Here is a 16,735-nt window from a genome sequence, read left to right as displayed (position 1 = left end):
TAGTGATTTAGAGCATTTTTTAAAAATGAAATTTTTAATTATTTTCTTTCAGAGTATTTAATAACAAATTTTTGAATCGTTTTTCTTTTAGGAAGTCCAGAAACGTTTTCCTGATGGTGTTCCATTACTAGATCCCATTGATGATATGGGCATACAAGATCAAGGACTTAAAAAAGTCATCCAGAAAGTAGAGGCTTTTGAACATAGAATGTATTCTCATCCACTTCATAATGATTCAAATTTGGAAACTGTTTATAAGCTTTGTGAAAGAAAAGCACAGGTATTACAAACTCACATTTTAGTTTTTTGTTATATTTTCCCTTAGCCATTATGTATGACTTGATTAATATCAACAAATACCCATGTTTCATTTGCATTTTATTTTGAATAAGTATGGTTATACAGAACAAATCCACACATTCTGTGTGTTTTAAATGTCTCTTTCTGCACCTACCACGAAGTGGGAATCATGCTTCTTAAGCCTTCTAAAGTTGTGCTTGGTCATTGCATTGATCTTAGTTCTTAAGTCTTTTGTAGCTGTTTTCTTTTACGGTATTGTATTTGCTTAAATAGTTGTCTGGTTCTGCTCACTTTGTCAGTTCATGGGTACCAGGTAGAACTTTAGAGTTTTCATTTGGATTTCTCTTTTTAATGATTTAGAGCATTTTCCCATATGGTTAATAGCTTGCCATTTTTCTTATGAGAAGTCTGATCATATTTTTTTTGACTATTTTTTTCCAAGTTCATTTACCTTCTAATTTTAACTGTATTGGTTTTGCTTGAGCAAAGACTTTTTAATTCTATGTAACCAAAATTGTCCATTTTAATTCCTGTTGTTCTCTGTACATTGTTTAATGAGCAGTTTCCCTGTTTATTGTTGTGTATATCCTTTCCTTTACCTCTAATCTGTTTACAATATGATGTTTAATATCTAAGTCATGTATTCATTTGGAACTTAGTACTTCCATTTGGTAGTATATAGTAAGAGTTACTGGTCTAAACCTAATTTCTGCCAGACTGCTTTCTATTTTGATGAAATTTTTATCCCTCTCAATAGAGTCTTTGGCTTTATTGAAAATTATGGTCATTTGTGGCTCCTAATCTGTTTCAGTGATAACTTTTATTCTTTTTCTTCTTTTTTTAATCAAGACCAGTACTTCATTGTATAGTTTTAAGATCTTGAGCTGCTATGTAGCCATTCTTCCTTTTTTTCATTATGTCTTTTGAGATGCTTGACCTTTTATTCTTCCTGATTTAAGTTAATTATGTTTTCTTCCTTTTAATAAAGCAATCCCCTCTCCTAGTTTTTATTTCTGTAATATGTTTTGTAGTTATATGGATTCAATTCCTGTATGAGTATTAAGTAGCAACTATTGTGTACATTCTGTAGTTACTTTGCATAGAATCTGTTTTTCTGTCTTTTCCAGCTCTGTTTTGTTGGTGAAATACACAAAAGCTCGTAATTTTTGAGTTTCTTTATCTTAATGAAATTGATTATTTCTACTACTTTTTGTTTGAATTACTAGATTTCTCTAAGTTATCTTGTCATCTTTTCAGATCATTTGTTCATATTTTCCTTATGAAAATAAATTATAAATACAGCTACAAATATTAGAGCTCAATGATTAGAAAGCATTACTTTTGTAATCTAGAAGAAGTGATAGTGAAATTGTCTGGAGAAACAAAGGGTTAGGAATGCCAAAGGAAGGTGAGATATCAAAAAAAAGAGGAAAGGTGAGGGTGCACAAAATTTCAAACTATTTTCAAAGTCATTATCAAAAATACTTGGTGTTAAATAAAAATTAAGACATCAATTGGATTAGCTATACAACATACTGAAACATATAGAGGTCTCATGTTTGATAAACTCAAAAGTTTCAGCTAATGAGGATACAAATTTTGACAAAAACTGCAAGAAAACTGGAAAACCAACTGGTGGAAATCAGGTTTAGAAGCATAAATGACACTTTATGCCAAGGTAAGCTTCACATGGTTACCTCATTTAGAGATAAAGATCGCCTCAAAAACGTATTGTAGAAGCATGGTAAACCTTACCTTTCAGACCTGTGGCTGATGGAACAGTTTATAACCAAACAAGAGATAGAGAGGATCCCAGTTTATCATTTTTCATTAGAACATGCAGAACTCTCAATCTAATAAGGAGATAGAACTCAAAACAGAAATTACCCTGATAAATAGATGTACTGTATCTTTTTCTCTATTCATTGCAACAGGTTCATAGAAGTTATTTAGGTGTTATTGTAGATCACCAAATGTGATAATCTGTGTAGAATGTTTTGCAGTTTAAATAGCTAGATTAAAGATAGTCATAATCTTTCATTTTAAGCTATCTTCAGATAGATTTTAGATGTCTTTTGTGGGCAGTGCCTACTTGTAATCTGTTACACTTGCTACATAGTATGCTCTTCATAAATATAGTAAAGCCATAATTCTTTAATAACAATAATAAAAAAAACCTGTGAAAATATGCTGTCTGAGTGGGAAAGAAGGCAAAAATTCAAAGAACCAGGATAATGATCTTAGTACACAACTTCTATTTGTCTTGACTTAGTAGAAGGTCAGCAGAGCCAACTCTGGACAACATGATGAAATCTTCAGAATTTGAAGATTGTGTAATGTATCCCAAACCCTTTCTTCAGGCATTCATCACATTCCTTTTCACTTTCTCCAAGTCTGTTTATCAGAAAAGTGAAGAATTTTATATTAATCATTCATAGTTCATAATGCATATGTTTACTAAAGGATTACCTGGATGAGGCTTTTTTTTTTTTTTTGGTTGTAGGCCATACTTGCAGACAGATGCAAGGCGGGTTAGTTGGTTGGTTGACTGGTTGTGAAGGTGAAGCATGGTCAGGGATCTGGCAGCAGCAGTTGTTCTCCCTCTATACTACTTTACTTATGGATCACATGGATTCCCTTGTGTTTTAATTATTATCTGCCTGCTGATGATTCTCATACCTACCTATCCCTCTTTCACCTCTCCCCTGACCCTCTTTCTTACATCCTCATCTGCCTTTAAGACATTTCAAATTGGATGTCTAGTAGACATCACAAACTCAGCATGTCCAAAACTGAACTCAGTATCTTTTCCCCTAAACTCTCCCTTCTTCCAAACCTCTCTGTTAATGTCAAGGGTTCTACCATCCTCCCAGTCGCGCAGACTCATGCATTAGACTTCCTCAACTCCTCAGTGTCTCTCATCACCTGTATGCCTAACTAGTTGCCAAGACCTGCTTATTTTGCCTTTTTATTATTTCTTAAAGACACCCTTTCTAGCCTTTGATGCTGCTACCACCTTGGTGCAGGCTTTTATCACTTCACACCTGGACTGCAGTAGGTTGCTCATTGGTCTACTAGCTTAGTGTCTCCCCATTCCAGTTCTTCCTCCATTCAGCCACCAAAGTGATCTTTATAAAGTACAAGTCCAAACATGGTACCCTCCTACTCAGTAAACTGTAGTGGTTCCCAGTCTCCTTCAAGATCAAATACAAAATCCTCTGATGTTCAAGGCTCTTAATAACCTGCCTCACCCTCCTACAGTATCTTTCCAGTCTTTACCAACCTTATGGCATCTCTCCTACCCCTTCCCTGAGTTATTTGATCCAGTGACTTTGGTTTCCTTGCTGTTTCTAGAATGTTCCTCTTGGCTCTGGACATTTTCTCTGACTGTCCTCCATGCCTGGAATGTTCTCTCTCATCTCCTCCTAGTTTCTTAGCTTCTTTCAAAATCCTTCCTTCTGCTGGAAGCCTTTCTCAGCCCCTCTGAATTCTAATATCTTCCCTCTGTTGATTATCCACAATAGAGATAGTTGCATGTTGTCTCTCCCCCATTAGACTATAAGCTCCATAAGGGCAAGGATTGCTTTTTGCCTTTCTTTGTGTCCTTAGAGTGGAGCTTAGCACAGTGTCTAGTATGTAGTAAGTGCTTAATAACTGTTTATTGACTAATTGCTCTAGTTTTCACTGTCTCCAATTAATGAGACTGTGCCCCAGGGCAAGTAGTTCCAATTGTGATCAACTTCACCAAAGAATGGGAGCATAGATTCAGAAAGTTTGGCATGCAGAGGTCCAAGGGGAAAGAAGCTGGGGAGTGGCAGCAGGCAATATAACTGGGTGACTGTCTGGAATAGATCAGGAGCCAGCTGGATATAGATCATCCCTTGATGGTGATTTGGGATGTGAGGGGTTCAAAAGGGAGATGGTTCACTGTTTTTCCCAAGTTGCTGTAGTTTCTCACTGGTCAGGATGATGAATGGCTAGGCTTGGCTGTCATAACTGTAGTCTTTAGAGCTGCCTTTTTATCACCCATGATTTCCAAGAGTTGGAACTTTACTAGTCAGACGTAGTTTGGGTCATCTCCAATCCTTATTGTGCCTTTGTATCCCCTCCTTTTAGCCCTCTCTGTACTGAAGTTCTCAGGTACATATGCAATCTTTTTTGGCTTCATTTGCCATAATTTTATTGTACCCTCCTTTTCATGATACTTCTCTAAAGAAACGTGTCCAAATTTTTATCCTTATTGCTAATAGTAATAATATAATTTTTCTTCTCCAGTTTCCTTTCTCATAATAATGACGTAGTGAATTTAATCCCCTTCATTGCTTTGATATTTTTTAGATTGCTGTAGATATTAAATCTGCAAAACGAGAACTAAAGAAAGCAAGAACTGTCTTACAAATGGATGAGCTTAAATGTCGGAAACGTGTTTTGCGCAGGCTGGGTTTTGCTACATCTTCTGATGTCATCGAGATGAAAGGACGAGTGGCTTGTGAGATCAGCAGGTAAAACTAATTGCTTTTTTGTACATCTAATCTAGAAATGGCACAAATTATTCTTAGTCAGGAAAGATGTGAAAAGCTACCCTCTGTTATGTTACATTATGTACCTGACATGTAAGCAGCAAAGAGGTGAAATTTTCTTTGATCGGCAGATATTGTAAAACACTTTCAGTGAACCATAATAACCTGGATCATTTTAATATCGAACTTCAAGAGCAAAAGAAAGCTGACCTTTTTTTTAAATAAATTTTTATTGATATCTTTTTTCCCCCATCACCAAAATTTCTTTTAGTATCTCTCCTCTTCTATCCTATATGACAAGTAGTATTTTTAAAGACAGAAAAGAAAAAGAGGAAAAAAGTCAGCATGCCTGATCAGTACTTTGAAAAAGTCTGATTATATATGCAATGTACCGCACTCTTGGACCTAATATCTTTCCAGTAGGTTGGAATAGGGAATGCCTTGGCATATCTCCTGTTTTAAACTCTCATATCCTTTCTTTGGAGTTGTGTGTGTTCTTTATAATTTTGCAGCATTCGCATTTGAATTTTTTAAAGGTTCTTTCGTTTTCATTGTTATAGTTTATATCTTTTCTTGACCCTACTTACCTCACTCTGCCACAGTGCATCTAAGTCTTTCCATGTTTCTCTCTGTATTCATCTTATTCATTATTTCTTATAACATAGAAATATTCTATTACATTCATGTATTACAGTTTGTCTTGCCATTCTTTAGTCAATAGGTAACTACTTGGTTTCCATTTTTTTTTTTACTTTCACAAAAAGTACTGCTATAATTATTTTGTTGTATATGGGGACTTAATCTCGGTGGCTTCCTTTGAGTATAAGCCTAGTAATGAAATCTCTGGGTCAAAGAGTACAGGACATTTTAGTCAGTTTGTATACATAATTCCAAATTGTTTTCCAAAGGGGTTATGACAGAGCACAACTTCTCCAACATTGCACTAATGTTCTTTTCTTCTCATAATCTGTCTAACATTGACTTTTCCCATCTTTTATCGTCTTTGCCAGTTGACATGGTAGGAGGTAAAACCTCAGAATTAGTTTGATTTGCATTTTTCTTATTATTAATGATTGAGAATATTCTTTCATATGGTTGTTAATACCTTGCAATTTTTCTTTTGAGAAGTTTATTCATATCCTTTGACTGAGTATGTATTGAGTAGTGGCCTTTGATCTAATATCTGTTAATTATATATCCTCAATACGAAACATTTAATCAAGAAATTTGCTACCAAGATTTTTTTCATATTCAACTTTTCCTTTATCTTTTGTGGATTAATTTTGTTTGCATAGAAACTTTTCCATTTTATGTAGTCAGAATTCTCTGTTTCTTCTTTTGTAATTACTTCTATCCTATTTGGTTAAGAATACATCTCCTACCCATAGCAGTAAAAGGTAGATAGATAGATAGATAGATATCCATCTATGGGTAGATCTAAGATCCATCTATAATCTTTAATTAGATTACATATCCAATTGGATTCCATTTAGGATGTGACCCTAATAATTTCTGCCAGGCTACTTTCAGCTTTCCCTAGAAATTTTTAATATTATTGGGTGTTCTTTCCAAAGTAATTATGTTTTCCAGTTTATGCAGATCTGTATTGTTGAGTTCCATTTTTCTGATTCTCCCACATCTAACCTGTTCCATTATCCTACCTCTCTATTCTTTAGCCTTTGCTAGATAGTTTTGATGACTATTGCTTTACAATATAGTCTGCAGTCTGGAATTGTTATTCCCTCCACCTCACTACCTCTTTTCATTATTTCTTTTGCTATTTTAGGACTTTTGTTTCTTCAAATGAATTTTGTTGTTATTTTTCAAATTCAATAATATATCCCTTTTGTAGTTTGATATAGGATTAAGACTTATTTATTTTAGGATTAAAGGATAATCATAGGATTAAAAAGTGTTTAATTTAGGTAAAGTATTATTTTTGTTGTTATGGCATGGCCTACTCATGAGCACTGAAAATTCCTACAACTTTTTAAGTTCTTTATTTCTTTAAGGAGCATTTTGTGCTTGAATTAATACAAGTATTTTGTATGTTTTAGTAAATTGATACCTAAATATTTTATCTATTTTATAATTATTTAGAATAGAATTTCTCTCTCCATTATTGCCTTTTGGCTTTTGTTGTTGTATTAAAATGGTATGGGGGGGGGGGGGAACGGAGCCAAGATGGCGGAGTAGAAAGACACACATAAGCTAGCTCTGAACCCACAGCCCATAAAATATCTGTAAAAAAGAACTCCCAACAAATTCTGGAGCAGCAGAAGCCACAGAACAACGGAGCAGACGAGATTTCTGTTCCAGAGAGCCTGAAAACCTCTTGCAAGAGGTCTGTCGCGCTGCGGACGCGGAGCCAAGCCCAGCCCTGCCTTGGCCGCGCAGCAACGAAAGGAGCAGATCCGAGCAGGCTCCAGGGACGGAATCTCCAGCGGCCATACAGGTCCCTCCACCCACGGGCCCCAAAGGTTGGTGAGAGGGTTTTCTCAGCTTGCCGAGAGGGGAGTGGGGTGCCCCCCATAACTCAGGCCCCCTTGGGAGGCAGCAGCTGCAGCAGACCAGGGCTCCCCAAGCAGGCAGGAGCCAGGATCCATTGTTGAAGGTCTCTGCATAAACCCCCTGAGGGAACTGAGCCCCACCTGGCAGCCCTGCCCCCACCTGAGCACCTGAACTTAATCTCACACTGAATAGCAGCCCCACCACCGCCAAAAGCCCTGAGGCTGGGAAGCAGCATTTGAATCTCAGACCCCAAGCACTGGCTGGGAGGACCTGGAGGCGAAGTGGAGGTGGAAAGAAAACTCAGAAGTCAAGTCACTGGCTGGGAAAATGCCCAGAAAAGGGAAAAAAAAATAAGACTATAGAAGGTTACTTTCTTGGTAAACAGGTATTTCCTCCCTTCCTTTCTCATGAGGAAGAACAATGCTTACCATCAGGGAAAGACACAGAAGTCAAGGCTTCTGTATCCCAGCCCACTCAATTGGCTCAGGCCATGGAAGAGCTCAAAAAGGATTTTGAAAATCAAGTTAGAGAGGTGGAGGAAAAACTGGGAAGAGAAATGAGAGACATGAAAGTAAAGCATGAAAAACAAGTAAACACCCTGCTAAAGGAGACCCAAAAAAATGCTGAAGAAAATAACACCTTGAAAAATAGGCTAACTCAATTGGCAAAAAGAGGTTCAAGAAGCCAGTGAGGAGAAGAATGCTTTCAAAAGCAGAATTAGCCAAATGGAAAAGGAGGTTCAAAAGCTCACTGAAGAAAATAGTTCTTTCAAAATTAGAATGGAACAGATGGTGGAGGCTAATGACTTTATGAGAAACCAAGAAATCACAAAACAAAACCAAAAGAATGAAAAAATGGAAGATAATGTGAAATATCTCATTGGAAAAACAACTGACCTGGAAAATAGATCCAGGAGAGACAATTTAAAAATTATGGGCCTACCTGAAAGCTATGATCAAAAAAACAGCCTGGACATCATCTTTCATGAAATTATCAAGGAAAACTGCCCTGAGATTCTAGAACCAGAGGGCAAAATAAGTATTCAAGGAATCCACCGATCACCTCCTGAAAGAGATCCAAAAAGAGAAATTCCTAGGAACATTGTGGCCAAATTCCAGAGTTCCCAGGTCAAGGAGAAAATATTGCAAGCAGCTAGAAAGAAACAATTTTTGTATTGTGTTGTGGAAATAAAATCAGGATAACACAAGTTCTAGCAGCTTCTACATTAAGGGATCGAAGGGCATGGAATAGGATATTCCAGAAGTCAAAGGAACTAGGACTAAAACCAAGAATCACTTACCCAGCAAAACTGAGTATAATACTTCAGGGGAAAAATTGGTCTTTCAATGAAATAGAGGACTTTCAAGCATTCTTGATGAAAAGACCAGAGCTGAAAAGAAAATTTGACTTTCAACACAAGAATGAAGAGAAGCATGAAAAAGTAAACAGCAAAGAGAAGTCATAAGGGACTTACTAAAGTTGAACTGTTTACATTCCTACATGGAAAGACAATATTTGTAACTCTTGAAACTATTCAATATCTGGGTACTGGGTGGGATTACACACGCACACGCACACACACATAGAGACAAAGTGCACAGAGTGAATTGAAGAGGATGGGATCATATCTTAAAAAAATGAAATCAAGCAGTGAGAGAAATATGTTGGGAGGAGAAAGGGAGAAATGGAATGGGGCAAATTATCTCTCATAAAAGAGGCAAGCAAAAGACTTATTAGTGGAGGGAAAAAGAGGGGAGGGGAGAGAAAAACATGTTTTACTCTTATCACATTCCACTAAAGGAAGGAATAAAATACACACTCATTTTGGTATGAAAACCTATCTTACAGTACAGGAAAGTGGGGGATAAGGGGATAAGCAGGGTGGGGGGGATGATGGAAGGGAGGGCATGGGGAGGAGGGAGCAATTTGAGGTCAACACTCATGGGGAGGGATAGGATCAAAAGAGAATAGAAGTAATGGGGGACAGGATAGGATGGAGGGAAATATAGTTAGTCTTATACAACACGACTATTATTTAAGTCATTTGCAGAACTGCACAGATATGGCCTATATTGAATTGCTTGCCTTCCAAAGAGAAGGGGTGGGGAGGGAGGGAGGAAGAGAAGTTGGAACTCAAAGTTATAGGAACAACTGTCGAGTACTGTTCTTGCCACTGGAAAGAAGAAATACAGGTAAAGGGGTATAGAAAGTTATTTGGCCCTACAGGACAAAAGAGAAGATGGAGACAAGGGCAGGGAGGGATGATAGAAGAGAGGGCAGATTGGTGATAGGGGCAATTAGAATGCTCGGTGTTTTGGGGAGAGGGGACAAAAGGGGAGAAAATTTGGAACCCAAGATTTTGTGAAAATGAATGTTAAAAGTTCAGTAAATTTAAAAAAAAGAAAAGAAATAAAACAATTTAAATTTAAATTTATTTCATCTTAAAAAAAATAAAATGATATAAATGGGAGAGAGGGGGTAGTCTGCAACTTTGCTGAAGCTATTATTTATCTCAGTATCTTTGCTTATTCTTTAGGGTTTTCTAAGTAAACTCATGCTGTCAGCAAATGGGAATCACTGTATTTCCTGTTTACCTATTTTTGTGTCTTTAATCTCTTTCTCTTCTTATTGCTATTGCTAGCATTTCCAGAACTGTACCAAGTAATTGTGGGGGAAATGGTCATCCTTGCTTTACTTGTGTATTTATTAGAAAACTTCAAGCATATCCCTGTTGTATATGAGGGGGTTTTTTGTTTTCAGATACCTAGCATAAATAAGTGTTGCGCTTTGTCAAAGGTTTCTTCTACATTTATTGAGATAGTCATGTGACTTTGGATATTTATGTCTTTAATATTGCTTGTGTTTATTATTTTCCTGAGGTTGAACCATCTTCTCATTCCAGACGTAAATCCACCTTGATCATAATGAATCCTTTCTCGGATGAATTACTACTATAGTCTTTGTTTATTTAAAAGTGATCTTATTTATTTAAAATTTTTTTATTTAAACTTTTATTTAAATTTTTTTATTTATTTAAATTTTATTTAAAATTTTTTAATCAGTATTCATCAGTGATACTGGTTTATCATTCTTTTGTGCCTTGTCCTTCCCTGATTTAGCTATTAGGACTATACTTATCTTTAATAGGAGTTTCAGAGTGCTTTTTTCCATTTTTGAGGATAATTTGTCTGCTGGTACTAATTGTTCTTTAAGACTTTGATAGAGTTCTCCAGTGAACTGTGAATCAGGACTGTGAAGACAAAATTAAATCAACGAAATAGCAAAACAAAAACAAAAACCAACCTAGGAGAAACCACAACAAAACCAGAAGAAATAAAACAAGCTATCAGAATCGACTTATGCACTGATACATGCTAGTAAAACTGAGAACATAAAAGAAATAGGATACTTTAAAAAAAATATATGAAATACTCAAATTGACAAAGACCTTAAATAATCTAACCTCAGAAAAAGAACTGGTTAATTAGCTATAAAGGAACTTTATAGGTAAAAAGTAAGCATAGCATATATTCTCGTGTGTGTGTGTGTGTGTGTGTGTGTGTGTGTGTTCCTAAAACAGTTTATGGAGCCTTAGCATGGCTTTTGAATGGACACGGCTCATCTTCCCCTGATTCTTGTATCTTCTTTACAGCTTAATAAAGTGTATTCATGATGAATTTTTCATTTGGATCATTAAAAGGCACTTCATAGGTCGCCTACTTTAAATCCCTGTTTTTACAAAATGAGGGCAATTTAGACCCAGAGATTTTAAGTGATTTGCCTAATGAATCGAAATTAGATGCCATATTTCTAAACTCAGAGTCCATTGTTAGTTCTTATGCCAGAAATTACTACTGAAGTGGTTGCTTTCCAGTGGTACTTGGATATTCTCAAAGCTGGACTATCTTCTCACTGCAGTTCATCTCTTGGTGACCTTGGTAATATACCATGGAATTAATTATCATTTCTATGCAGATGCCTCCCAGATCTTTAAATGTACTGCTAATGTTTCTTCTGCCTCCTATGTTATTTTTCCTATTGAATATACCTAATTAGATGTCCTAGGTATAGGAATGTCAAACTAAACATGAAAAAACATTCTGTTTTGTATAATGGATGAAGTTCTAAGCTTGGAGTTAGGAATACATGGATTCTGATGTCTTCTGATAGTTACTAGCTGTGTAATCCTGAGTCTTTCTAGGGAGTCCTGCACAAAAAAGGACTCATCACTTTTCGACCCAAACCACCCTCTCTTCCATCCTTCCAGATTACTGTCACGAGCACCGCTGTCCTCCCAGTCAGCCAGGCTCAAAATACAGGAGTCATCCTTGATTCCTCCCTTTCGCTCATCTCCCATAACCGATCCATTGCCAGGTCTGAGGCCTCTAACTTTGCAGTATATTTTGTCTATGTCCCCTTCTCCCTTCTCACACTGCACATCCTCCCAGGTCTAGAATATTGCAATAACCTTTTGGTTGGTGTCCCAGCTTCCCATCTTTCTCCCTTCCAGTTCATCTTCCACTTAGATATCAAAGTGACCTACCTAAAAGCACAAGTCTGAGTATGTTCTTGCACTATTCCATAAAATGTGGTAGGGTCCTACTAATGTCTTTCATGACCTGGCCCTTTCTATCATCCTAGTCTCCTTACACTTGCCTTTTTTTCATATACTCTGTGATCCAGATACACTGGACACTTTGCTGTTCCTTACACATTACCTTCTATCTCCTGACTTTGCCTTTTCACGTGTCATCTTGCCCAGAATGCTTTCCTTCCTCTTCACCACCTCTTGCCTTCCCTGACTTCACTGGGTGGACTTCTTACCTAGTGAGTCTCTTATACTAAGGAAATGAAAAGTGTCTTCATGTCTTCATGTATTTATTATGTTGTGATATTATACTTAAAATGCTAAATTTGCATTTTCTGATAAATATTCTTGTTCTTTCTCTAGTTTCTGTTGATCTTTGCCCATTCTGTCCTTTATCTGAATGGTTGAATAGTGCTTTTTTTTTTGGCAAAACTTTTAAAAATTGTTTTGTATTAAATATTCTTTCTTTTTTATGTAGTGCTGATGAGCTGCTTTTAACTGAAATGATGTTTAATGGACTTTTCAATGACTTGTCTGCAGAGCAAGCTACTGCATTGCTAAGCTGTTTTGTATTTCAGGAGAATGTGAGTTAATAAATAAATGAATATATCTTATTAATCCATGCACCAAACAGGCCTTTCTTGTATAAGCCAAAGAACTTGAAAAAGTTTAGTTTTACCAGTGTTGTTACTAGACAGTTTTAATTATGAAAAATTAAATAATTGAAGGAATATTAGGAGAGATATTAAATGTGATTAAAAGAGGAACAAGAATGAATTATTTTTCTTAATGTAGATTAAAAATGACTATGTTGTAAACTTGTATTGTTCATCAGTATACTTTTGCAGATGAGTTTTCCTTTATTAAGTAAAATTCTAAGACAGGATGAGAAAGTAGTACATTTAGACCGGAAGGGTCCTTCTAGGTCACCCAAAGTTCAGAGGTTTAAGTGATTTAATTAGCACACTGGTAATCGTGGCAGAATACAGAGTTGAACATAGGTCTTCTGTTTCTAAATCCAGGACTTTTTTCTCTGCACCCCTGTTAAATATTAATGTTAAAATAATAAAACATCAGTTCTGACTTTAAATATTATAACTTATTTTGATTTTTATTATTAGAGAAAATGTAGATTATTTGAGGGCTCATATGATGTTACTAGATTTTTACATCCACTTTTCTTTTTCTTTCTTTTTTTTAATAGTCCACTGAATTGCCCAAATTGACAGAACAGTTGGCAGGACCACTTCGCCAAATGCAGGTAAGATCTTTTATTTTAAGCTGCTTGTTTTAGAGTGCCTTGAACCAGAGGTGTCAAACATGCAACTCAAACAGTTTTGAAGTTTGGCTGAACCAGATTAAAGTATAATTGGGAAATATTTAACATAATAACTAAAAGCTCCATCAAAGCTATTTTAAAACCAAAACATTGTGGCCCATAGAAATCCTTATGTACAGATTACTGGCTCCTGTTTCTATTTCATTTTAATGTAACACCTCCAACCTAGCTTTGGGGTCTGCTCTTGGGAACAGAGGGATGAAGCATGATTCTTGCCTACCGGTATATGAAGGTACTTCAGGCTCGTATACTCAGTTCCCTTCTTTAGCCTTTCTAATCTTTTGGGGACCTGAATTTGGACTTCTAGCCTGAGAAACCCATGTCCTTCACTTAGGAATGTAGTGCCTTTTGTTTTTCATATGCACAGTGTTTAATATTAGCTAACAGGGACCTAAGAGCCCTCCTACTCTGGCACCTTTCTATTACAGGTGAGAAACCTGAGGCCTTGAAAGTTAAGTGATTGGCCAAAGGTCACCCAAGTAAGTTGCATTGCAAGAATTTTGAACCCCGGCCTTATGACTGCAAATCCAACCCTCTTTATGCTATACGTCCTTCCTTCCCATCCCACTTCCTCACCTTGTCCTTAAAAAAAAGTTCATCTGACTGTTAGAATTTTGTTGATTCCTTGAACTAGATCAAATGTAGTTAGACCTGACTTAATGACCCTCTATCTAAACTTTAGACACAGTACCCACAAAGAAATGAGTAGCTTCTTTTGTGCTAAACGGGAAAACGCAAAATTTTAAATTGATAGCAAAAATTACAGGTTTAGAACTTAAATATCTTTTTTGAAAGTTGATCTTTTTTTCAAGGAATGTGCGAAAAGGATTGCAAAAGTTTCAGCAGAGGCCAAATTAGAAATTGATGAAGAGACGTACCTGAACACATTCAAGTCAAACTTAATGGATGTAGTCTATACCTGGGCATCTGGATGTACTTTTGCCCACATCTGCAAAATGACCGATGTCTTTGAAGGTATGTTAACACTTTGTTTTTAAGGATTTAAATTTGACAAAATTAACAGACTTTGCTAAGTCTCTTTTTACCATGTAGTCTCTCCTATATAGAATGGTGAATAGTCTTAGACTGAAGAAAATTCTTCATTTTAATAATTGTGTTATACTAGCATTTATTATATATCTGCCCAGTTTTGTAATGTAAAGTTTTGTTATTTTAAAAATATATTCATGTTTTTATATCACAGTGATTTCCCTGTTATCTCCTTCCTTTAACAAAGAAAAGTAGTTAAGGAAAACTGATTAGTATCTGTAACCACACAATATGTGTCAGCATCTATAGTCTAATTGCCCTTGGGTTCAGTGTTGGTTGCATTTCATCATAGTTCAATTGCCTTTTTGTTTTATTGTTTATTAGTAGAGCCATTTTGTATTTTGTTCTCTTTGTTCTACTTGTTTTGCTTCACATTAATTCAGACAAGACTTTCCCTCGTTCTCTGAATTTTAAATGTAAATCATTTCTTACGGGAGTACGATAATATTCTCTCACATACTTATACTAGTTTGTTCAACCATTCTCCAACTGATAAAAATCCTGGTTTTTTCCCACTTTTTTGCTGCCCTACAAAGTGTCACCATGAGTATTTTGGTGTTTATGGAGATTGTTTAGTCTGAAAGCAGAATTTTTGGAAGTAGAATTCTTAGCTTGGTCTATGGTGTCACAGCTCCTGAAATCTTTGTGGGACTAATTGAAATGTCTTGCTTTCCAGAAATGTGATTTTTCACATTTGATTTCGAACTAAAAACCTATTCAAAGAATGTCTAATGTTACAATAAATTACCTTATTGCATTTAAAATATTGATTAGAAAATAATAGGTATAGTTTGTTTCTTTTCTCAGTTAAAAAGAAAAAATGGCAGCTAAACCTGAATTATAGAAGGAAAGAAGAAATACTTGCTTGTAATCCTTTAGATCACTGAAAAGTCAAATTTACATAACTGAGCCATAATGTGAGAATGGATACATTTTTTCCACAGTTCTTTAGGGAATCTTCCAGCTTTTTGTTAGGGTATAGTTGGCATATATTAGCTGTCTAAAGGATTAGTTATCCGGATTATTAAATTGTTAATGTATTTTAAAGCTAGGGTTTGGGGGGTTTTTTGGTTTGTTTATTTTTTAGAAATTTAATGAAAATATTAAGCATAGTTACTCTGTAAGGTAAGGAAATAGGAATTGTTTGTTTTTATCATTTTTTTAAAGTAAAATTTGAGAGGGATATTTATTGCATTTCCTGTCTTTCTGATTGGTTACTAAAAGATATTCTAGCCAATGTTTTTTTTTGTGCTTGATTTAATAACGTGTAGTTAAAGATCACAGAATGTGAAGAGGCTCTAAAGAAGCATGTGCATGTAGGTGTATGGAGGTATAGACATATTTATACGTTTTTTAAATATGCATTTATTTTTCAAAGATTTATCCTACATTCTCTAGAGGGCAAGTTAGCAGTACTGCAGTTCTAGAAAAGCTTGTTCAAATATGAGTGAAGTGAAGTATTTTTGTAGATCAGAGAGCAGTCCTACTAAATTCAGAGAAGCTTTTCACCAGATTGACAAAAGGTTTTTTTAGTGATGCCTATTGTTTCAAGGCCATCCATTGCATTATAGTGGGCTTAACATTTCAGTTGAGGAAAAGGATCACCACACACAGAATTACAAATTCTTAAAGTATTTATTTGAAGAACATATGAAACTCCTAGTCATATATTAGAGGGACGATCCCCATGGACATTTTATGTATCTACGTGTTTTTGTTATTTGGTAGAGATAGGAAATGTTGTTTATCATTAGAAAAATAACTCAGAATGCTATTAATTATTTTCTAGTTAAAATTTACTTGTTTCACATAACACTTCATCATCAAGTTATTTTTTACGACTTTTAAAAAGACTGATGAATGGTCTCTTATTTTAGTATGTAACTTTTATGATATGATCCTTAACTCAAATTACTGAAATAAAACTAATCAGGAAGAAATCAAAAGACTGATGAACCAGCAAGAAAAAATAATTGAGAAGCTGAAAAAGAGCTTAGATGGAAGAAATAAATAAGAATAAATTTTAATAAAGTAAGATTAAAACCAAGATGATGGTTAAAGAAAAATGATGTGAGTTAGAAACATAGGCTTTATAAATTTTAAAATGGCTATACAGTAATTTATGATAATCTTGTATGATGACATAAAATTATTATATTGAACTTGATACAGCCTATTAAATTTTATACTGTAAAGATAATTTTAAGGGAATTGGTCATCCTCACCTTAGTGAGCATTTTGAGAAAATGTGTGTTGTACACATGCATTTCTAATTGTTGCTGTTGGAAGCTTGTCATTAGGGCTCCATCACTTTTGGATTACTGAAGTGTCATGATAGAGTAAAGAAAACATAGGATTTGGGAGTCAGGACCTTGGTTCAGATCACATCCCTACCATCTTACTATGTGTATGAGCTTGTGAAACTGA

The 16,735-nt window shown here is 35.4% G+C and overlaps 2 protein-coding genes across 2 annotated transcripts in view; one reads left to right on the top strand and one right to left on the bottom strand.

Moving 5' to 3' along the window:
• The window catches only part of DHX29 (DExH-box helicase 29), a 360,925-nt gene that overhangs the window by 128,977 nt on the left and 215,213 nt on the right, over positions 1 to 16,735 (bottom strand). The gene's annotated exons all lie outside the window — the stretch shown is intronic.
• MTREX (Mtr4 exosome RNA helicase) overlaps positions 1 to 16,735 on the top strand; it is a 98,350-nt gene that overhangs the window by 70,111 nt on the left and 11,504 nt on the right. The window contains exons 21-25 of the mRNA XM_072605600.1: positions 92 to 280; positions 4,639 to 4,802; positions 12,398 to 12,503; positions 13,124 to 13,180; positions 14,071 to 14,233. Coding sequence (XP_072461701.1) covers positions 92 to 280; positions 4,639 to 4,802; positions 12,398 to 12,503; positions 13,124 to 13,180; positions 14,071 to 14,233 — 679 coding nt within the window. The remainder of the gene's footprint in view (positions 1 to 91; positions 281 to 4,638; positions 4,803 to 12,397; positions 12,504 to 13,123; positions 13,181 to 14,070; positions 14,234 to 16,735) is intronic.

Source organism: Notamacropus eugenii, chromosome 4 (assembly GCF_028372415.1).
Source record: "Notamacropus eugenii isolate mMacEug1 chromosome 4, mMacEug1.pri_v2, whole genome shotgun sequence".
Taxonomy (NCBI): Eukaryota; Metazoa; Chordata; class Mammalia; order Diprotodontia; family Macropodidae; genus Notamacropus; species Notamacropus eugenii.
This window is presented reverse-complemented; position numbering and strand designations above follow the sequence as displayed.